This window comes from Corvus moneduloides, chromosome 29 (genome assembly GCF_009650955.1).
Source record: "Corvus moneduloides isolate bCorMon1 chromosome 29, bCorMon1.pri, whole genome shotgun sequence".
Lineage (NCBI taxonomy): Eukaryota > Metazoa > Chordata > Aves > Passeriformes > Corvidae > Corvus > Corvus moneduloides.
In genome coordinates, this window is record NC_045504.1 from 1,300,387 (window position 1) to 1,323,392 (window position 23,006).

A 23,006-nucleotide genomic window follows, 5' to 3' on the forward strand; every position below is an offset into this window, starting at 1 on the left:
GGTTTGTGTTGTTGTGTGTGCTCTGCTCTGTTCTCTTTGTTTTCCAGTAAAGAGCTGCTATTCCTTTTCCTGCATTTTTGCCTGAAAGCCCTGTATTTTTGAAGTTATAATAATTTGGAGGAACGGCTCTTCTTTCTATTCCAGGAAGGTTCCCGCCCTCCATGGCAGACGTTTGTCTTTCAAACCAAGATACACGGGAAGGAAAATGTTCCACTCCAGTCTCTTGGGGGGAGTTGTGAGGTGGCCCCCAGGAGTCCAAGAGCAGCCAGAGCTGTTGTTCCCAGCAGCTTTCGTCTGGGAGCAATCCTCGGACATTTGCTATTTTAGGAGGTGGAATCCCAATTTCGGCTGTGGGCGCCTGGTGGAGAATAGCGTCTCTTTTCCATAGGTTCCCCAGTGTCTCAGGGGCATCCTAGAGGCAGCTCCTGAGAGCCCAAGGCCAGCCAGAATCATCACTCCTGGCAGCTTTCATCTGGGAGCAATCCTTGGCTGGATATATTGAATTTTGGAGGTGGAATCCAAATTTCAGCCGTGGACTCCTGGATGACAGATCTTTTCCTTAGGAAGGAAAGCACCGACCCCCCACTGTGTCCCACGTACATAAAATGGGCTGTCCGGGGGAGGGAATGACCAGCAGGACCTTTGTCCACCTCCCCGCCCCACTCCAAGGTGCAGTAGCCCCACATGTGGCCACTGAGGATGAGAAGGGGGTGATTTTGGGAGGTTACCTGGGCACACCTGCACTGGTACTTGGCTGAGAACAGGGGCTGAGGGGACGGTCCCTCGGTGTCCTTCTAGGAAGGATGGTTCGAGCATCTCACAGGGCCTGGGGGAGCACCTGGATGCAGCTGGATGGGGAACATTTCTCCAGGAAAATGCTGAGGGACCAACCCGTGTGCCCAGTGGCAGCATCTGAGCAGGTGGGGCAGCACTTGGGGTCATGGGGCGGGTGGGGAATCTTTCCCTTTCCCCCTTTTGATTTCATCTTGACAGTCCCTTCCCAGTGCTCCCAGTCCTTCCCAGTGCCCCCAGTAAAAAGGAAGGTTATGAGGAGAAAAGGGATTTAAATTGAGGGGGAAAAAACTCCTTTCCTGTCATCACCTGTGTTTAAATTGGGGAGGATCCCCCTTCACCTGAGATTTTAAGGGTGTCAATCAAAGGACAACCTGCCTTTTCCCTGATGTAAGGTGTATCAGTCGACAGGGAGTCCCAGTTTTCCATTTTTTCCCAGTTTAAATAGAAGGGCAAAGCATTGGTGATGACATTTTAGGGGTTTGAATTGGGGGTAACCCCCTATTTTCATCATCTTCAGGTTTAAATTGAGGAGGAAACCCTGATGCCTTTCCTTATTAAGGGTTTAAATGGAGGGAAAAGCCGCCTTTTCCCATCATTTGAGAGATTTAAATTAAGGGCTATCCCCTTTTCCCCATATTTTACGGGATTAAATTGATAAGGAGAACCCATTTATTTGTCATTTTATTGGTTTGAGGTAAATACGCTCTGTTCCATCATTTTAAGGACTTAAATCGAAGGAAACTCCTTTTGCAGCATTTTATGGGTTTGCATTGAGGGATTCCCCTCCATTCCAGGCCATTTCTACCAGTGCCCCAACACCAAATTCCTTGCATGGGAGCAATCCATGTGCATCTGGAATTTTGTAGGTGGAATCCCACTTTCAGGAAAATACCTCTGGACCCCCCTGAGAACCCCTGAACCCCCCAGACTCCTGGACCCCTGATCCCTGGGAATACCCTGACCCTGGAAGTGGTGCCATGGACCCCTGAGATCCCTGGGAATGACCATGAGGCCCACGGACCCCCAAGACCCCTGGACCCCTTGGGCCTGGCAGTAGGATCTTGCGGTCTCTGGACCCCCAAGGCCCCTGGACCCCTGGTCGCTGTGAACCCCCTGGCTCTGGCAGTGGCACCCCTGGACCCTGCAAGACCCCTGGACTGCCTGGGAATGGTCATGAGGCTCATGATCCCCCAAGACCCCTGAAACCTACAGACCCCCTGGCCCTGGCACTGACATCTGTGGACCCCTGGACCCCGAGACCCCTGGACCTCTGGGAATGACCATGAAGCCCAAGGCAGCAACACCCCCCCGCCCATCCCGCGACAACAGCCCCGTTCCCATGGCAACACAGTTTCCCACGCCCACAGCGCATGCGCTGAGCCTCTCCCGGACTACATTTCCCATCACCCCACGCGGCGCGGAAGGGGAGCGCGTCCCTACAGTGGCCAGCGCGGGCCCGGACTCTCTGAGGGGTGGGAGGTGCTGAGGGGGCGCTGAGGGTTCCGTGGTGAGGGTGTTGTGAGGGGGGTGAAAGGAGCCAAACATGTATTTTTGCCTGGTTTAGTACTTTCTTTTTGCCTAAACTTTGTAACTTTCATTTTATAGTTCAGTTTCACTTACTTGACTTTGCTTGAACTTTGTATTTTCAACGTATAATTTAGTTTTACCATGTAACCGACATTCGTGGCTTTGTTTTAATTGCTGTTTAGATCGCTAGCTTGTAGTAGAGCATTGTCAACGATGGACTGAGAAAATGAGCAAAACTCGCCAAAAAACTGTGGCTTGATTACAATGACCTGAGACCTTCAGAACATTAAATAAATCTGAAAGATGAAAGAGGCCTGGTTCTGGCCAGCGTGAAGGTTCAATCAAAGGACGTGATGAGGATGATGATGGAATCCTATGAAATCGAAGTAAGCGCCCCGAAAACACCCAGAATAAGCACTTTAGTTCAGAATGTCGAGCAGCAGATGGCAATCTTACTCCACGGAAAGCAGAAAGAACAAAAATCCCAAGAAATCACAAAAAAAAAAAAAAAATTCCCATGCAAAGTGGGAAAGACTTTTGAGAGGGATTCGGGAAGTCTTTTGAGTATCACAATGTCTCAAACCCGAGGGAACAATGCCTAATGGGACGTGTTTATGGAGGGACACCCCGATACAACCCCGATATCGGAATAAAGGGATGCTTTAACAGCTCAGTGAATTTATTTGACTCAGGAAGATGAACCCTTGGTGGGGTTTAGGGGGTCCCTTGCTGAGAGTGTCATGAGTGGGAGCTGAGACCCCCGGCCCTTGCTGGGAATTCGAGGGTCTTGAGGGGGCTGAGGGCTTCCTTCTCTCAGTGCAGTTTGCAGGAAATTGTTCTTCTCTCAGCCCTTTGGGATCTTTGCCTTTTGTGCCTCCACTGGGAGGGCGAGGGAGCAGCAGCCCCTGGTTTTCAGTGGCAGCCCAAAATTGGAGAATCCCATTCCTAAAGCCCTACAGAGCTGAACAAACAAACACCAATTCTGCCAGTTTAACCAAAAAGCTGCATTTTGGTGTCAATGACAGGGAAAGGGGTCCTGTGTTCCCCTGGCACTGGGAGGAGAGGTGGGGAGGCATGGGTGTACTGGGAGCACTTTCACTTTCTTCCTCCAGGAGTCCAAGGCCAGCCAGATCCATCGGCAGTTTTCATCTGGGAGCAATCCTCAGACATTTGCAATTTGAGGAGGTGGAATCCCAATTTCTGCCCCAGGCACCTGACCTCGAAGGATGGCTCTTTTCCACGGGAAGGAAACATTTCTAGGCCGGTGCCTTGGGAACAGCTGAGAGGCGGCCCCTGGGAGTCCGAGGGGAGCCAGAGCTGTTGGTCCTGGCAGTTTTTGTCTGAGAGCAATCCTCAGATGTTCATAATTTTAGGAGGGGGAATCCCACTTCTGACCTCCAATTCCTGGCCATGAAGGATGGCTATTTTGCAGAGAAATGAAAGCCTTCAAGCTCAGTGTCTCAAGGTGTCTTGGTTTAAAAGACAAATGTCTTCCAAGGAGGATGGGAACCTTCCTGGAATCGAAAGAAGACTCGTCTCTCCAAATTATTACAACTTTGAAGACACGGGGCTTTCAGGCAAAAATGTTGAAAAAGAAATAACAGCTCTTGACTAGAAAAGAAATAGAACAGAACAGAACAAACAACAACACAAGAACAGAAGTTTTCCCACCTTCTCAGTGCTGTTTTTTCCCCTTCGGTGCAGTTACGACCACAGCTGGCAAAGGGCGCTGGCGGCTCCGGCCGGGCGGAGGCTGCAGCGGGCAGGGAGGGTCCAGAGCAAGCTGAGAACTTCCCCGGGTGGTCTGGGCTGCTGCCAGCACGAGAGGGGAAAAGAGGGGTGCTTCCCCAGCAAACCCACGCAGCCGATGTCCACTCTCCGCACTGGCAAGCTCAGAGCCTGCTGGGGTGTCAGGGGGTGTCGCACCGGAGGGAAAGAAGGGGGTGCTCCCCCTGCAAACCCAAGTGGGCGGTGTCCGGTCTCAGCACTGGAAGTTGCCCGAGTCTGGGTCAGCGAGGGTGACCGGGATCCTCTCGCCAGCAGCGGGCACAGGCAGCGGGGGCGGGCAGGACTCGATCGCGGTGCTGAGTGCGGCACAGAGAGCCCAGGGCGAGACCCCCGGCGGCACCTCGGACAGCTCCCGGTTCCCGAGCGGGAGAGAGCCCCAAGGCGAAGCTGCTGAAACCCTTTATTGCCCACCCCTGCAAGAGATTCCGTTGGAATGCCGGGGCTATCAGCCACTCTTTTCGTGTGGCTTGGTGGCTCGCTGTCCATCCAGGAGTCACCCTGTCCCCCTCCAGCACCTTCCCGATGACAATGGGAAAAAATTCACTGAGAAGCCTAAACCCATAAAATAATCCGCCCTGAAATTTTTCCCCGTGCCAACATCGAATTTAAGGCTTTTCAACTATATACACACATGTGTTATTCTAATTCTGTACTTATTTACAAATATATGTATATATATATATCCTGTTACTCAGGCCTGGGCCCTAGGGTATATCGCCGTGTCCCACAGCCGTAGGGAGGAGGAGGAGAGAAGATCCAGCAGGCAGGAATTGTGCAGCAAGATTGATTTATTTAATTATTTTACAAACTCTTTTATAGACTGTTTTCTTCATAGTCTAATTGGACAAAGGATCAGCTACCCCTTGGGGGTGATTGGCTAAAATCCTAAAGCATCCATTGTCAAAATATTTTTTTACTGTACCATAAACAAGACTTTTCAAGGTTGCAGGTGACTTGGTTGTTTACATACTCTGCTACCTCCTCTGTGAGAGAGAAAAGTCTCTCACGGACTTAGAAAATAGCAAGAAAATCCTTGCTAGCAGCATTTTTGTATCTACAATATGCAGATACAGGTATAGGTGCAGTGTCACAGACAGCTCACCCAAAGATAAGGGCCCCCTGAGGGATCCGTCGTGTTTCTCCATCTTTCTGCATCACCCACCAGGTGCAACCTGGTCCTTGAGCAAAAACAATCCCACGAGTGGGTTTGCCTTTCCCTGAGGCGGGGTTAATGCAGTTTTCCCTAACAGACCTCTCAGGTGTACCACAGGGACCTTACCTCCATCTACAGTGGGAAGGGACTCTGGGCGGGGCCAGCTTGATTGATGGAGCTTCTGGTGTTGACTGGCCATGTAGCCTTTGCTAGATGCTGACCCCAGTGCTTGAAGGTCCCCCCACACAAGGTCTTCAGAGTGGTTTTCAGCAGTCCATGACACCGTTCAACCCGGTGCATGGTAGGGGATGTGATGCACCCACTCAATGCCGTGCTCCTTTGCCCAGGTGGTAACTAAGCTGTTCTTGAAATGAGTTCCACGATCAACTCAGTTCTCTAAGCGGTGCCATGCGTCCAACAGGTCTTGTTTTGCCAGGCCCAGGATGGTGTTCTGGGCAGTGCTGTGAGGCACCGGCTGCATCTCCAACCAGCCGGTGGTTGCTTCCACCATGGTGAGCACACAGCGCTTGCCTTGTGTGGCAGGACTCCCTCCCCGCCCCTCTCTCTACCACAGATGGCTGGTGCAGATGGGAGAGATGACCCAGGTGGGTCAAAGACCCAGCAAGGGGTCATCTCCTGGTGCCAAAAGGTCTGCAGCCCGACCAAGAATCAACATCTTGGTATGGAGAGCAGATGCAAGAAGAGATAAAAGAAGAATAAATATCATTGACCAAAGACACTGGTCTTTACGACTATAAAAGTCACCCAGATTATCATGGAGGTAGAAGCCTCTTACACACAGCCTGGGAACGTGTCAGACAGCTACTCCCTGAAGCGTGGACGCATCGTCATGGTAACTTTTCCAGAAACTGAGGGAAAGGATTTCGATGTGTGCCCCATCAGCAACTGGATGTTAAGATACATTGAATCTTAATCTCTACTATTTCTTTGCTAGCTATAAATAGGTACCTTTAATCGTGCACTGTATGTTATCTACTAGTAGTTCTTTTTGTTTTAGTCCTGTGTAGTAAATAGTCTGTTTAAAGCCTTATGTCTGTTAATTTTGTGTCTATTAAATAAATAATTCATTCTGTAATAGACCTAATCGGCCATTATTGAAGAACTTGTGAACAAGAGTGGGTTTTGGGGTGCTGGCCGCTGCCAGAGGCCTGGACAAAAGGCAAGGATTTATCTAAACTTTCATCTCTATCCATAACACCTTGGCAGGTTTGCGGCAGTGTGATGTAATCAAGCTGCCAGACTTCTCCATACCCGTACTTATTCCGCCGTTCCACAGAGGCTTCACGCTCTCAGCCTGCTTAATGGCTTGAGAGATGTCTCACACTCGTGGATAGCCTGGGAGATGGTGTCCATGGTTAAATCCACTCCTCGGTCTTGTGCCCGCTTAGAGGTGGAATCTCTGCCCTGATGACCTGAGGCATCACGGGCCCATCGAGGCAGGAACAACTCTCCCTTGTGCTGCCAGCCCAGATCTACCTGTGACACTTTGACTCGGGGAGCCTGGTCTGCCTGTTCATTGGGAGGGGGGTTTGGTCACTAGAGATCTTTTTCTGTTCTCTTAGGGAGAGGAGTCTTTCCTCTGCTGTGCTGTGGGGTCCTTCCCACAGGAGACAGTTCTCCGTGAACTTCTCCAGCGTGGTTCTAATTTCACGAGCAGCAGTTCTGCCAAAACTGCTGTAACGTGAGTCCTTCCCATGGGCAAAGACTCTTCCCAAAACTGCTGTGGTGTGGGTCACTAGTCCATGGGGTGCAGACTTTTAAGGATGGGCTGCTCTAGTTTGGAAGCAAGGGCCTTCTCTATCTCTCGAAGCAGGAGCCCTCTCTCTCTATTTGGGTCTCCCACTGCATTACAGGATTTTTTGGCTTCTACTCGCTCCAGCATAGGCACCTTTCTCATGGGCTGTGAGTGGATTTCTACACTCCCCGTGGACTTCATGGATTACAGGGGGACAGTTTGTTTTACCATAGTCCTCACCATGGCTTGCAGAGAAATTTTAACTCCGATGCTTGGAGCACCTCCTCTCCCTCCTTCTTTCCACTGACCTTGGTGCTGTCATGTTGTCTTTCCTCACACGTTCTCACTTCCTCCTCTTTCTCCGACTAGAAGAAAAATTGCTGCTCATGAGTACTATTGCCAACAAATTCCACCAATTCAAAGGTTCTTGCAGGATCCTGCAGTGCTGAGAGGTTGACTCCGTCTAGGTTCCGCGCTGGGGAATCACTCGCCGTGTTTTCGCCACTGGCTCGGCTGCTATTTAATGCCTTTCTTCATGCGGGGCGCCGGGAAGGAGAAGTCACCCTCGCTGCCCCTGCCTTTGTGCCCACACTTGTGGCATGGCTAGGGGCAGCCAGGCAGGCCAGGTGCCTTGCCACCCCGTTGAGAAAAACTGCACGTGCCCTGTTTTGATTTCCTTCTTAAATACGTCATCACAGAGGCGTTACTGGGCCAGCAGCGTGTCCGTCTTCAGAGTCATCAGGGATTGACTCTGTTGGACATGGTGGAAGCTTCCAGCAGCTTCTCACAAAAGCCACCTCTGGGCTCCCTCCTGCTATCAAAAACCAGGCTGTGCAAAACTAACACAGGTGCTTAATGAAGTTGTATCCAATACACAAATGGATTACCCAAGAACTGCTATTCTATTTTCACCCTTTCCTCATGAGCCCCAAATCAGGCACCTATAAATGTCTTGGTTTAAAAGACGAATGTCTGCCAAGGAAGGCGGGAATGGAAAGAAGACCCCTCCCTCCAAATTATAATAACTTCGAAAATTGCGGGGCTTCCAGGCAAAACTGTAGGAAAAGGAATAACAGCTCTTTGCTAGAAAATAATTAGAACAGAACAGAACACACAACAAGAAAGTAACAAAAGCTTCCAACCCGCTCAGTGCTATTTGTTCCGCTTTGCTGTAGTTATGACCACGGCTGGCAAAGGGTGCTGGTGGCTCTGGTGGGGCAGAGGCTGCAGTGACTCACTCGCAGTGGGTGGGGGTGTCCTATGTGAGCTCAGAACTTCCCCGGGTGGTAACGGCGGCATTGGCACAACAAGGAGCCTCAGGGCTCCTCCAGCCCCGTGGGCAGCTGCTCCCCAATGGCCCTGAGGTCAGGGAAGGATGGAAAACACCACCTGCTCAAAAACATTGTTCATTGGATAATTTAGTCAATGCAAATGGAACCCCAAATCTGTGGAGAATTGGAGCTGGTTCCTGTTGGGGCTGGGCCTAGGAGAGGGCTGCGTTGGCTCGTCTCTGGGCTTTGCGCTCCACCTGGGCACAGTACTTGTCGGGCATTCCAGTGGCTCTGCAGAGGAAAGAATCCATCAGGCTCCCGATGGCTCTGGGACCGTGGCCCCGCAGCAGGTGCCGTTTGCTGAGGATGCAGAGGGAGCTGGGAGGTGGCCCAGGCTGGGGCACCAGGAAGGACTCGGGGAGCCCAGGGAAGCAGCATGGGCAGCCCCTGACCTGAACTCCTGCAGCTTCTGCTGCCCGAGCTGGGCGAGGCGCCGGTTGCGCCGCCGGACCTCCTGCTCCTGCTGCCGGCCCTCCTCAATGAAGGCCGCCCGCTCCCGCTCCCGCTGCTGCCGGAGCTCCTGGATCTGCCGCCGCAGATCTTCGGCATGGGCGCGCTGCTGGAGCTCCCTCTGTTCCCGCTGCAGCTTCTCCCGCTGCAGCTGCTCCTGATGGGCCCTGCGGGAGAGCCGGGCTGGCTCAGGGACCCCGCCACAACCCCCACACCTGGCACAGCACCTGGGCGGGCACTGGAGTCCCCAGAGCCACCAGCTGGCACTAGGAGCCCCCTGGCCACCACCTCAGCCATCCCTCGGCCCCGTGTGCCTCACCTGAGCACCCTCTGGAACTCCTGGCGGTCCTGCTCCACCTGCATGGCCAGGTACTGCTCCTTCTGGGCCACCTGCTCCAGCCGGTCCCGCCTCAGCTGCTGCTCCAGCTCCACCTTCTTCCGTGCATTCTCCAGCTCCTGCCGCCGCCATTCCCGGTCTGCGGCTTCTTGGCTCCTCTTGGCCATCAGAGCATCCTGCCCACATAGGGGACAGTGCTGGGCTTCCCTCTGGGGGCAGCTATGGAAGCCCTTGGCCGTGGCTTTGGCTCTGCTGGCACCGCTCCAGGACATGCCCTGGCTCCAGGGGCTGGTCCTGCAGACCCCTCTGGACATGCAGGGGCGCTGCCCCTTTGCCGGGCTGGGGACAGGGACGGTGGCAGGGGAGCGTGTCACCTGTGCCCGGGCCACTCACCCGCTCTGCCTGCCAGTCCCGGGCCCGCTCCTGCGCGGCCCTGAGCCGGGCCAGCTCCTTCTCCTTCTCCAGGCGCAGTTGTTCCTGCTCCGCCTCCAAGGCGGCCTCGCGCTCCTGGGGGGGACAGAGCCCCAGAGTGGGGCAGAGCCCCGGGGTGTGGGACAGAGCCCCGGGATGGGGGACAGAGCCCTGGGATGGGGGACAGAGCCCCGGGATGGGGGACAGAGCCCCGGGGTGTGGGACAGAGCCCTGGGATGGGGGACAGAGCCCTGGGATGTGGGACAGAGCCCCGGGATGGGGGACAGAGCCCCGGGGTGTGGGACAGAGCCGCGGGATGTGGGACAGAGCCCCGGGATGGAGGACAGAGCCCCAGGGTCAGGACAGATTCCCAAGGTGGGGGACAGAGCCCCAGGGTCAGGACAGATTCCCAGGGTGTGGGACAGAGCCCCGGGGTGGGGGCAGAGCCCCAGGGTCAGGACAGAGCTCCAGGGTGGGACAGAGCCCCGGGGTAGGGGACAGAGCCCCAGGGTCAGGACAGAACCCCGGGGTGGGACAGATTCCCAAGGTGTGGGACAGAGCCCCAGGGTGTGGGACAGAGCCCCAGGGTGGGACAGAGCCTCAGTGCAGCTCCCACAGCCCCTGCCCAGCCCACCAGGAACCCCCCACCCACTGCTCTTACAGCCTTCTGCCGCTGCTGCTTCAGCACCCGCTCATCCTCCAGCCTCTCCCGCTCCCGCTGCTCATCCTTCAGTCGCTGGCTCTCCGTGTTGAAATACTGAATTTCGGCATGGATTTGCCTATGTCGCTCCTGTTTCTGCTCCCAAGCCTGGAAACACCACGCAGGGTTGGAAGCCACTGCTCCCTCCCCCTCCTCACTCAGGGCAGGGAGGCTTTGGGTCCCCTCCTGGGGATGCCACAACGTCCCCAAGGGACCAGAGCTCTGATCCTGCTGGCTGCTGTCCCCACTCCCCGAGCGTGGCTGACCCAGCACTGCCAATCCCTTTCCAGCCAGGTGGAAACCTCCCTGCACCCCATTCCCTGCTCCCACCTTCCGATCCTCCTTCTTCATATGCTCCAGGCACTCCAGCAGCTTCTGGCCCTCCTGGTATTTCTCCTCATCTCTCAGCGCCTGCTTCTCTGCGTTCTGCTCCATCTGCTTCACAAGGTCCTGCCTGGCTCTGGGAACATGAGAGCGGAAGGGTTCCCTCTGGCTGCGTCCTGCTCCCCATGGTGGGAATGCTGGCATGGACAGGGCTGGTGTGGTGGAATGGGCCGAATGCCTCCATGGGGAAGAGGCAGCTTCTGCCCACCTCATCATCTCCTGCTTCCTCTGGCGCTCCAGCTCCTCCTGGACCGCCACACCCTTCTCCCACTCCATTTCCATCATCTTGTCCAGGCGCTTCTCCTCCTCCGCCAGTTCCTTGCGGATCATCCGCTTCTCCAGGATTTGCTTGTCCCGGATCATGTTGCACTTGGAATTGAGGAAGAGCTGTAGGGACAAGAGGTGTCTGTGGCTCTGAGCCGCCCTGGGACACAGGGAGCAGGGAGGGCAAGGGAAGCAGAACAGGAGCCCGGGAGCGCGAGGAGCAGGGGAGGCTCAGGCAGTGCCCGGTGACAGCGGGGAGCGCTGGCCCTACCGAGGTCAGTTCCCGCATCTCTTCCTCCTGCTCCAGCCTCATCCTCGTCGCCCACTGCAGCCGCTTCTGCTCCTCCTGCTGCAGCCACTCCTCCACATCTTTCTGATGCTCCCTCTCATTCTGCAGTTCTGCCTTTCTCAGCTCCTCACTCTGGGCCTTTTTCAGGGCTTCCTGCGGGCACAGGGAGCACTGCCCAGTCCCGGGCACCTTCCCGAGGGCTCCTGGGGCCACACTTCATGTGCCACATTCCCGGCACGGAGCGGGGACACGACGAGCTCCTGGGACCCTGGCACGGCCATGGGCACCCCTTCCCACACCTCTGGGCAGACACCCTGTGCCCTTGAAAGGCTGGGAGCACTGGGGACAATTCCTGGGATGCTGCCCAGCTCTCAGTGGAGCCCCAAGCCCTGCAGCTTCCCCTGTGCCCCAAAACATGAGGGACAGAGGGGGGATCTCCTTGGTGAAGCCACCACCCCTCGAGGTCAGCTGGGGAGCAGGAAAAGGGGGAGCAGGAGGGGAGATGCCTACGAAAGCAGCGTCCTGTCTGGCTTTCAGGGTCTTCAGCCTGTCCCAACGCTCCTCCTCTGTTGGGGATCGAGCTGATTCCTTGGTCTTCTCATATTCCTTTTTCCCAATGATGAGACACGGTTGGGGCTTTTCCTGGGGAATGCTGGGGGGGCACAGGGAGAGCAGTCAGTGGCACGGAGACCCCAACAGCTCCCTGTGTTCCCTGAGCTGCCTGAGCTGCCCACTCGGCCACCAAATCAGCCCAGAGCAATGCGGGAAGCGCTGGGGAATCTGTGGGGACCCGGCTGTCCCGGTGTGGGGGGAGGCAGGAAGGGAAAGTGTGGTGCAAGTGGCACCAGGCTGGGATGCAGGGGGGCAGGACACACTGCCAATCCTGCTCCCCCGAGATTTTGGGATGGTGCAGTGACACCCATTTCCGCAAAACCCCTCAGGGCTCAGGCACAGCCTTACACGAGGTTCCGGATCAGGTCCCCGGTGATGATTCTGGTGGTTTTCGGTTTGTAACTGATGGAGGGCAGAGCTCCAGGATGTTTTGACACATCCCGAAGGATCACGATGGGGCTGCTGGAGTCGGTGCCCTGCGGGAAAGGATGATGTGAGGAACCCGAATCCCCCCACCCTCGGTGCTTCCCGGACACCAACTGATCCCGGGAGGAGCTCTGGACCCTCTGACTGGATCGGCTGCGGGGCTGTCAGGGGACACGGCTGGAGGGGCTGGGGGTCAGGAGGAGACCGGGATCCTGGCTGGGAAGTCCCGGGGGAAGACCTTGGGACGGACGGACTGGAATCCCGGCGGGGAAAGCCGGGGACGGCGGGCAAGGAGGGATCCCCGGGTGGGGCCCCCGGCACGGAGGGTCCGGGATCCTGTGCCGGCAGTCGCGGCTGCCATCGCGCTGCGAGTGCCGGCGCCGTCACGGGGTGTCGGAGGTGTGACAATGTCCTGGAGCCGACTGTCACAATGCAATGGAACCGACTGTGACAGCGTGCCCGAAGCCACTGTCGCGATGTGTGGGGACCGGCTGTTGCCACTGCCAACAGCTCCTGACACTGGCGGGACAGGGGATGAGAGGGTGGTGCGGAAGCTCCCAGAGTTGGGAAGGTGAAATCCAAGGGATGGCAGAGATGGAATTGCGGCAGCCAAGAGCAGCCAGAGGCTGCGAGAGACACAGCCCCGCAGGCAGCGAGCGCAGGGAGGAAAGAGGGGCACGGGAGGCTCCGGAGATTCCCCTGCAGCTCGTGGGGGTCCCCGTGGAGCAGAGACCACCCTGGAGGAGCCCCCGGTGGAGCAGGGGATGCCCGAAGGGGGCTGTGAGCCCCCCATGCTGGAACAGCAGCAGAAACAACCAGTGCTGAACTGCCCCGGACCCCCCAGTCCCGTCTCCCTGCGCCACTGGAAGGAGGAGGGAGAGCCCCGGAAGGAGGGAGGGGTGGTGGGAACGTGTTTTGAAGGGTTTATTTTACTTCTCCTTAGCCTGCTCGGATTTTGTCAGCAATAAATTCAATTAATATCTTGTATTCCAAGCCTGGTTTGCTCGTGACTGTATTTGATGAGCAATCTCTCCTGGTCCTTATGTCAGCCCAGGAACCCTTCCCTCCATTTTCTGTCCCTGTCCGGCTGCAGAGGGCAGTGAGAGAGCGGCTTTGGTGGCTGCAGGGCATCCGGGCAGCGTCAGCCCACGGCAAGGCAGGAAGGAGGAGGGTCCCGCTGAGGGTGCTGAGCAGATCCTTGTGGGATTTGCCTGAGTTTTGGGGCTCCCTCAGTGCCTTGGGCAGAGGGACAACATGATCCATTGCTGCATTTCCGGGCTGCTTCCCTCGCAGCTGCCCCTGCAGGGGCGCTTTCCAGCCAGCCCTGCTCTGCAAACCATCAAAGGCCCTCGCAGAGCCACTGCTTGGGCTCCCCTTGGCTTTTGTGCTTCTTGCAGGCCTGAGCAAACCACAGCCACGCCTTTTCCCCCACACAATTCTCACCTTGCAGCAGCTCTAAAGCTGCGAGAGTCAAAGCCCAGGGGGTGGGGGGGACCCTGAGGTCCTGGCTGCCCCTGGGGCTGGCCAGAGCAGGGCTGGCCAATGCCCATCCCTGCGCAGTGGGGCTGTGGCATGGCCTGGCCCCACACTTGGATGGCCACTGGCTGCACGGAGGAGTTTGGGAGCTGCTTCCTGCCTGGGGCTCCATTCCCAAGCTGCTCTTGCCACCTCAGATCCTGCAGGGGATGAGCGAGAATGGAGAAGTCTGGAATAGGTTTTCTCCCAAAACCAACAAACCCAAAGTGTCCCAACCCCGCAGGACAGAAACCACAAGGGGCCAGTGGGCGCAGGAGAGGGGGGGCAGCACCACAACAGCTTCAGCTCCCCCACATTTGCGGTGTCTCAGTGGTGTGGTATCAATTTTTGGCCAAATCAGCCATTTCCAGAAGGAAAAAAGCTCCATTTTTCCATGCGGGTGTTGAGGCAGAGGGGGCAGGTTGGTGCTCAGGTGTTGTGGGCAGAGCGGGGCACAGCCAGGAGTGTCCCGAGCATTTCATCTGCAGGGTCTCATCCATTTCCTGGTTGCCAGCGCTGAGACCCTGCCAGGGCTGGGGGCTTGGGGTGGCTGTGGGAGGTTGTGGCGGGGTCTGTGCCCTCCCCGACTGACACCCAGCCCCTGTCACCCCCACTGGCACCCCGTGGGGCTTCTCACCCGCAGAAGGGTCACAGGGGGCTGCAGGATGGGGAAGAGGGGCTGCACCTTGGGGGATCCCAAAGGGGGATTGGGGGCTCCCAGAGTGGGGGGGACCGTCAAGGGGAAGGGGCATAGAAGGGACAGGGCACCCCAAATTTGTGCCCTGCAGAGGTCACAGTGCCCAAGCAGGGACAGTGGGAGCCGGCAGGGCCCTTCCAGGACAGGGGTCCCCAGGATGTGCCACCACTGGGAGAGGGACACCCCCCACCCCCAGGAATGTGTCCAGAGATCCCCCCCCCCAGCACCGCCATCCCCCAGGACAGGTACCCCCTGGCCAGGATGGGTCCGTGCTGGGAAAGGATCCCCCCAGAACGTGTCACCCCCAGAACAGGGACACCTCCAGGACAGGACCCCTCTGGATGTGCCCCCCCAGGTCAGAACCCGCCCCCCGTCTGACTCTCAGCACAAACGGCCTCTTCCTTCTGCTGCCGGAGAGAGAAAGTGAAAGTGTTGTGGGGCACAGCCGGACACCCCCATCCCACACTGACCCCCCACGCCTCTCTGCGCCCCCGCACCCCCTATTTCCCCTGCACAGGGTCCCCCCAACCCATTCCCTGCTCAGGAGCTCCCCAGGATCACTGAGCCGCACACTGGGGGGTGAGGCAGCGTGGCACAAACGTGAGGAAATGAAGGACAAAAGAGAAATAAAGAGGAAAAAGCCAAAGGGTGGGGGGGACAGAGAACCGGAGCTACCCAGGACCCCCCTGTGATGCCGCCCCAGGTAATGAGCGCCCCGGGGTGGCCGTGCTGGGCCCTGAGTCACCCCAAAATCTGAGGCACCCCGTGAAGGAGCTGCGACCCACGAGCCCCCCCAGGCACTGCCCATCCCTGGGACCCCCATTCCCCTGGTAACCCGACCGTGGCAGCTCCATTCCCTGTGTCCCCCTTTTCTCGGAGCCCCATCCTGGGTCTCCTGTTGCCCAGCATCTCCATCCCCTTCCCCCCACCCCCTTTGCCCCACATTCCCTCAGTACACCCATCCTGGGGACCCCCCGACACATGGGGACCCCCATTCCCCAGACAGACACTCCCTGTCACTTCCCCTCTCTCCCCATTCCCCTGGGACACCCATCCTGAGATCTCCACATTCCCTGAGCCCCCCACTCCTGGGAACACCATGTCCCACCATGTCCCCAGCCTGTCCCCTACTCTGTCTACACCCTGCCCCCCACCCTGCAACACCCTGCCCCCACGAAGAGCCACCAACACGTGGGGATGAAACGTGACATCGCTTCCTTCCATTTGGTCCCAAGAGCAACAACTCAGGGGACAGGTGGCCCCGGCAGCGTGTGACAGCCAGCCCAGGTGGCTGGGGACACCGGGATGGCTGGGAAGGTGGTGCTGCTCCTGTGGGGTGAGTGCCCGGGTACAGGCCTGATGCCCCAGGGAATGGGCCCTGGTGAGGCAGAGAGCGGTGGGGTGGGGGCACAGGGGGGCTGCAGGGTGCCCTGAGGTCCCCAAGGCCCGCAGAGCCCGAGCATGGGCATGGACCCCTTAAATGTGACCGGAATAATGGGGGGGCTGTGGGGACAGGAATGGGGGGAATGGGAATGGAGGGAGTGGGATGTCGCAAAAGGAACCTTGGGGCTGGGGCAGCTGTGGGGACAGGGCCAGGGGGACAGGGATGCAGGGACAGGGACGAGGGCCAAGCACCATCAGGATGGGCCACAGGGCCAGGTGCCATTGGGATGGGATCATGGGCAGAGGGCCATGGGGATGTGGCCATGGGGACAGGTGCTGTGGGGTGGGTGGAGATGACTTGGACAAGCATGGGGTGTCCACAGTGTCCCCATGTCCTGCCTCAGCCCAGGGTGACACAGGTGTCCCTGTCCTCAAAACCTCTGTGCTAAACCAGGGACCCTGTGGGGACACTTCAGGGACAGCCCCACACTTCGTGCCCCGGGTGCCGCTGTCCCCGCGGTGCCACCCCCACCCAGCCCAGTCCCTTCTCCCTTCCAGCCCAGACCCTCGGCCTCACTGGTGAGTCCTCGGGGGGATGCCATGTCCCCGCCCCGCTGTCCCCATCCCGCGCTGGCCCTGGCAGGCTGGTGTCCCCTGTCACCCCCAGGCGCCCAGACCACCCAGCTCCTCGTGCAGCCCCCCTGGACACCGCCGGTGCTGTGGGACCGGGTGACACTGACCTGCCAGGGCTTGGGCACCGCCGCTGCCACCACCTGGTACAAGGACGGGCAGCGCTGGCGGCTGCAGGGACCCGACCGATTCGTTGTCACTGAGAGTGGCACCTACCAGTGTTACAGACCCGGCACTGGGCTGAGCCCCCCCGTGAGCGTCTTAAATGGTGAGGGGGGTTGGGTGTCCCCAGCCTGGGCCTGCGGAATCCCCGAAGGCTCTGGGTGGGCTCCGCTCCATGGGTCACCCCCCCTTCGTGTGACGAGAGGCCCTCGGTGTCCTGCACACTGGGACATCCCAGAGTGTCCCAGTGCAAGCAGACCCTCGTGTTGGCATTGAGGACCCCTGGTGTGACCCAATCGGGGCGTCCCAGTGCCATCGGGACCCCACGGAACCCCGTGGTGTGATGGGACCCCCCCTGTCCCCCAGCCTGGCTGGTGCTGCAGGTGCCGGCGTGGGCGCTGATGGAGGGGGACATGGTGACACTGCGCTGCCGGGGCTGGCAGGACAAACCGGTGGCCTCGGTGTCCTTCTACTGTGAGGAGAAACAACTGCAGAGGTTCCGCGATGGGACCGAGCTGTCCCTGTCCCCTCTGCGGCTGCACCACAGCGGCCGCAACCGCTGCAGGGGCTGGGTGTATTCCGTGCTGTCACGGTGGAAGGAGTCGGCGCCGGTGCCAGTGACAGTGCACAGTGAGCACCCCACAGCCGCCACCCTGACACCCCGACACCCCCACACCTCAGCACCCTCACAGACCCTTCACAGCAGGCTCGGAGTCACATTTCCCCCACCCCATCTCCTTCCCAGAGCTGTTCCCGGTGCCGGTGCTGGAGGGTCCCCTCAAGCCCACCGAGGGGTCCCCCTTGAATCTCAGCTGCCTCAGCACCCCCAGCCCCCTGAGGCCCCAAGCCCCCCTCCTGCACCTCTTCTACCGGCACGGGCAGTTGGTGGGGGGCCCGCAGGGGTCCCCGCAGCTCCTGCTGCCCGCCGTGGGGGTCTCCCACTCGGGGAATTACAGCTGCCAGGTGCGCTCCGAGAGGGGAGCCGTGCGGAAGAGCAGCGCCCGGCTCCGCGTCACGGTGCGCAGTGAGTGCGGGGATGGGCGCGGGGAGCCCCGACAGCCGCCACGGGTCCCCCAGTCCTGTCTGGGAACACCCAGCTCTTCCTGACCCCTGCCCAGTGTCCTCCCATCCCTTCCCACTTCCTTCCTTAGGTCCCACCATCCCCTTCTGGGTCCCCACCCCGCCCTGGAGTTCCCCCCATCCCTCTCCAGGTGTCCCATCCCTAAACCCCCCATCCTTCCTTGGGGTCCCTTCCCACCCTTTCCAAGCCACTCCCAGGCTCCCTGGCCCGTCTTATTCAGAGGGGTCCCCTCGCCCCTCCCCCACCCTCCCCGTGTCCTTCACTGTCCCCTGGTGTCCCCCTCCCGCAGGGGTCCCGCTCTCGGGGGTGTCTGTGTCGGCGCAGCCCCCCGGAGGACAGGTGGTACTGGGGGACCGCCTGGTGCTGAACTGCACGGTGGCCGCGGGGACAGGTCCCCTGTCCTTCTCCTGGCACCGGGGGCACCCGTGGGCACTGCTTGGCACTGGCCCCCACCTGGAGCTGAGCCACGTTGGGGACAATGACAGCGGCCGCTACCAGTGCAGGGCCAGCAACAGGGACAGCGTGGCCGAGAGTGTCCCCCTGAATGTCACCGTCCTGGGTGAGCAGGACCCTCAGGAACGGGGTGACCCCATCCACGGTAAACCCCATCATGCCCATCCCACTTTGATCCCGCCGTTCCCATCCCCCATTCCAGATGCCAGCCCCATCTGTCTCCGCAGTGCCCGTGGCCAATGCTACCATCAGCCCCGGTGCCCTGGCACAGCCGGTGCGCGCAGGTGACCCCGTGACCCTGCGCTGCTCGGTGCAGGTGGGCTCAGCCCCTGTCACCTTCACCTGGCTGCGCAACGGCAGCGAGGTGGCCCGGGGTCCCCTCCTGGAGCTCGGCGACGTCCATGTGGGACATTCCGGCACCTACCAGTGTGTGGCCACCAACCAGCTGGGACAGGACGGGCACCGTGTGTTCCGGGCACTCAGCCCCGAGCTGGCACTGACAGTGACACCGCGGGCACACTGGGACACAGGTGGGCTCACTCGGGGTTACTGGAGGGTGCAGAACCCCCGGCATGGCAGCTGACTCTGATGTGTCCCCCTCTGTCCCCAGCAGTGGCTGTGAACATCGGCAGGAGCCTCCTGTTCCTGGCCCTGCTCCTGGGTGTCATCGGGGGCTGTCACTGGTGGCAGCACCTGGGTGGGTGACAATGGGGCCAACGGGGGTGCTGGAGTGAGGGGAAGCCCCCAGAGTGGGGGGGCGATGGGGCAGCACCCACAGCCCCGGAGTTGGGGGAAACGAAGCCCACAGTGACCTCGGCTGGGGGTCCTGGGGGCTTTAGGAGGATTCTGGAGGGTCTTGGTTGGGCTCCAGGGGCAGCCCTGGGTGGGCTTTGAGGAACATTGGGCTGGCAGTGGGAGCTCCTGGAGGGTTTGGGGAGTTGATGGAGGGCTGTGCAGGGATGTTGAGGGTACATTGTGGGGTCCTGGGGGAGTTTAGGGGTGCCCATCCCTGTTGGGCTTGGGGTTGTGGGGGCTCAGGGGGTCCGGGGCACCGGGGGGCTCAGGGGCACTGCAGTGGTGCAGAAGTTCTGAGGGATCAGGAGTGCTTGGAGTGTCCAGGGGGGAATCAGTGGTGCAATGGGAATCAGGGCTCCAGTGGGGATTTGGGGGACCCATGGGTGGTCGGAGCTGCCGCGATTCCAGGAAGGTTCAGGGGTCTCGGGTCCCCAAGGTCACCCCCTCCCCTTTTCCTTGCAGCCACCAGGAAGACCCAGGACAGGCGAGTGGGGGGGCTCCGGCCGTGACTCCCCTTTCCCCCTTCCCCAGACACCCCCTCAGGCCCCCCCTTATCCCCGCAGGGCCCCCCCGGAGGAGGGGGAGCTGCTGGAGCTCCACGGCGTGGGCAGCGAGCAGGCGGGGGGTGAGTACGGGGCTGGGGACAGGGACACGTCCCCCACGGCTGTCACCCCCTCCCAGGTCCCCACAACCGCTGTCTCTGTCAGCGCCCCCACGGGTGTCCCCCGGCCCTGCCCCCCCTCGGCATCCACAAGTGACCAACGCGCAGCTGCCGGGACCCTACGAGGGACAGCAGGACCCCGGTGCCACCTACGAGAGTGTGATGTGACCCTGGGGGGAAATTGGGGATCACTGGGAGGCATCGAGTCCCCCCAGGGGTCCCTCACTGCCCTTCACAGCACCCCAGGGCCTCCCCATTCCCCCTCCCAGTGCCGGGGGGGGGGCACAGGACCCTTTTCCCTCTTGTTGGACTCAAAAGGCAGTGTTTGGATTAAAGCGGGAAAAATGGGGTTGGTTTGTTCAGCTCTGCCTGCTCAGCTCGGGAAGGAGGAGGGTCCTGCTGAGGGTGCTGAGCAGATCCTTGTGGGATTTGCCTGAGTTTTGGGGCTCCCTCAGTGCCTTGGGCAGAGGGACAAAATGATCCATTGCTGCATTTCCGGGCTGCTTCCCTCGCAGCTGCCCCTGCAGGGGCAGTTTCCAGCCAGCCCTGCTCTGCAAACCATCAAAGGCCCTCGCAGAGCCACTGCTTGGGCTCCCCTTGGCTTTTGTGCTTCTCGCAGGCCTGAGCAAACCACAGCCACGCCTTTCCCCCACACAATTCTCACCTTGCAGCAGCTCTAAAGCTGCGAGAGTCAAAGCCCAGGGGGCGGGGGGACCCTCAGGTCCTGGCTGCCCCTGGGGCTGGCCAGAGCAGGGCTGGCCAATGCCCATCCCTGCACAGTGGGGCTGTGGCTTGGCCTGGCCCCACACTTGGATGGCCACTGGCTGCACGGAGGCGTTTGGGAGCTGCTTCCTGCCTGGGGCTCCATTCCCAAGCTGCTCTTGCCACCTCAGATCCTGCAGAGGATGAGCGAGAATGGAGACGTCTGGAATAGGTTTTCTCCCAAAGCCAATAAACCCAAAGTGTCCCAACCCTCCGGGACGGAAACCACACGAGGGGGCAGTGGCAGCGGTGGGGCAGCCCCACAACAGCTTCAGTTTTTCCACATTTGCGGTGTGTCAGTGGTGTGGTATCAATTTTTGGCCAAATCAGCCATTTCCAGAAGGAAAAAAGCTCCATTTTTCCATGCGGGTGTTGAGGCAGAGGGGGCAGGTTGGTGCTCAGGTGTTGTGGGCAGAGCGGGGCACAGCCAGGAGTGTCCCGAGCGTTTCATCTGCAGGGTCTCATCCATTTCCTGGTTGCCAGCGCTGAGACCCTGCCAGGGCTGAGGGGCTTGGGGTGGCTGTGGGAGGTTGTGGCGGGGTCTGTGCCCTCCCCGACTGACACCCACCCCCTGTCACCCCCACTGGCACACCGTGGGGCTTCTCACCCACAGAAGGGTCACAGGGGGCTGCAGGATGGGGAAGAGGGGCTGCACCTTGGGGGATCCCAAAGGGGGATTGGGGGCTCCCAGAGTGGAGGGGAGCGTCAAGGGGAAGGGACATAGAAGGGACAGGGCACCCTCAAATTTTTGCCCTGCAGAGGTCACAGTGCCCAAGAAGGGACAGTGGGAGCCGGCAGGGCCCTTCCAGGACCCCGGCAGGGCCCTTCCAGGACCCCGTCAGACTCTCAGCACAAACGGCCTCTTCCTTCTACTGCTGGAGAGAGAAAGTGAAAGTGTTGGGGGGCACAGCCGGACACCCCCATCCCACACTGACCCCCCACCCCTCTCTGTGCCCCCACACCCCCTATTCCCCCTGCACAGGGTGCCCCCAACCCATTCCCTGCTCAGGAGCTCCCCAGGATCACTGAGCCGCACGCTGGGGGGTGAGGCAGCGTGGCACAAACGTGAGGAAATGAAGGACAAAACAGAAATCAAGAGGAAAAAGTGCCAAAGGGTGGGGGGGACACAGAACCGGAGCTACCCAGGACCTCCCTGTGATGCCGCCCCAGGTAATGAGCACCCCGGGGGGGCCATGCTGGGCCCTGAGTCACCCCAAAATCTGAGGCACCCGGTGAAGGAGCTGCAACCCATGAGCCCCCCCAGGCACTGCCCATCCCTGGGGCCCCCATTCCCCTGGGAACCCGACCGTGGCAGCCCCATTCCCTGTGTCCCCCTTTTTTTGAAGCCCCATCCTGGGTCTCCTGTTGTCCAGCATCTCCATCCCCTTCCCCCCACCCCCTTTGCCCCCCATTCCCTCAGCATCCCCATCCCCAGCACCCCCCGACACATGGGGACCCCCATTCCCCACACAGACACTCCCTGTCACTTCCCCTCTCTCCCCATTCCCCTGGGACACCCATCCTGAGATCCCCACATGCCCTGAGCCCCCCACTCCTGGGAACACCATGTCCCACCATGTCCCCAGCCTGTCCCCTGCTGCGTCTACACCCTGCCACCACCCTACCCCCATCAAGGGCCACCAACACGTGGGGACGAGACGTGACCTCGCTTTCTGCCCACCACCCAGGGGACAGTTGGCCCCGGCAGCATGTGACAGCCAGCCTGGGTGGCCAGAAACACCAGGATGACCGGGAAGGCGGAGCTGCTTCTGTGGGGTGAGTGCCCCGGGCACGGGCCTGACGCCCCGGGGATGGGCCCTGGTGAGGCAGAGAGCGGTGGGGAGGGGACACAGGGGGTCTGCGGGGTGCCCTGAGGTCCCCAAGGCCAGCAGAGCCCGAGCATGGGCATGGACCCCTTAATGTGACCAGAGTCGTGGGGTGGCTGTGGGGACAGGAACAGGAGGACCGGAATGGGGGGACTGAGATCTGGGGACAAGGATATCATGACAGGCACACTGGGACTGGGGCAGCTGTGGGGACAGGGCCAGGGGCACAGGGATGCGGGGACAGGGACAAGGGGACAAGCACTGTGTGGATGGGCCATGGGGGACAGGTGCCGTGGGGCTGCTGGGGGTGACCTGTGCCAGCATGAGGTGTCCACAGTGTCCCCAATTCCAGGGTGTTCACAGTGTCCGCGTGTCCTGCCTCAGCTCGAGGTGGCTGCAGTGTCACCATCCCTGGGGCTTCCATGCCACACGGATGTGGCACACGGACAGCTGTGACACAGACACGTCCCCCAGCCTCACCAGTCCTCTTGGGGACCATTCCTGAGCACTTTCTCACGAGAACCGGTGTCCCCGTGGGGACAGTTTGGGGACAGCCCCACACCCAGTCCCCTGGGTGCCACTTCCCCCACAGAGCCACCCAGCCCTGTCCCTTCTCCCTTCCAGCCCAGACCCTCGGCCTCACTGGTGAGTCCTCAGGGAGATGCCACGTTCCCGCCCCGCTGTCCCCATCCCGCGCTGGCCCTGGCAGGCTGGTGTCCCCTGTCACCCGCAGGTGCCCAGACCACCCAGCTCCTCGTGCAGCCCCCCTGGACGCCGCTGGTGCTGTGGGACCGGGTGACACTGACCTGCCAGGGCTC

General features: G+C 59.8%; 2 protein-coding genes across 12 annotated transcripts in view; one reads left to right on the forward strand and one right to left on the reverse strand.

Moving 5' to 3' along the window:
* Positions 1-7,117: 7,117 nt before the first annotated feature.
* Positions 7,118-13,016, reverse strand: LOC116436347 (cilia- and flagella-associated protein 45-like). Its single transcript, XM_032093380.1, has 11 exons — positions 12,429-13,016; positions 12,146-12,273; positions 11,696-11,837; positions 11,168-11,338; positions 10,841-11,019; positions 10,579-10,708; positions 10,210-10,356; positions 9,531-9,644; positions 9,120-9,313; positions 8,743-8,967; positions 7,118-8,581 (listed from the first exon to the last, which is right to left on the reverse strand). Exons 1-11 carry the CDS (start codon positions 13,014-13,016, stop codon positions 8,503-8,505), a joined length of 2,097 nt encoding a protein of 698 aa, XP_031949271.1. The 3' UTR covers positions 7,118-8,502.
* A 2,599-nt stretch (positions 13,017-15,615) lies between these two features.
* LOC116436176 (Fc receptor-like protein 3) overlaps positions 15,616-23,006 on the forward strand; it is an 89,203-nt gene continuing 81,812 nt past the window's right edge. For 2 of the 11 annotated variants that reach the window (XM_032093146.1, XM_032093147.1), the window contains exons 1-6: positions 15,630-15,771; positions 16,377-16,397; positions 16,486-16,716; positions 16,977-17,240; positions 17,356-17,634; positions 17,981-18,289. In XM_032093146.1, coding sequence (XP_031949037.1) covers positions 15,741-15,771; positions 16,377-16,397; positions 16,486-16,716; positions 16,977-17,240; positions 17,356-17,634; positions 17,981-18,289 — 1,135 coding nt within the window. In that variant the 5' untranslated portion in view covers positions 15,630-15,740. Of the gene's footprint in view, positions 15,772-16,376; positions 16,398-16,485; positions 16,717-16,976; positions 17,241-17,355; positions 17,635-17,980; positions 18,290-18,371; positions 18,675-18,754; positions 18,842-19,401; positions 19,950-23,006 lie in introns of those variants that run through there. The other 9 variants (XM_032093151.1, XM_032093152.1, XM_032093137.1 and 6 more) reach the window with 9 other exon arrangements.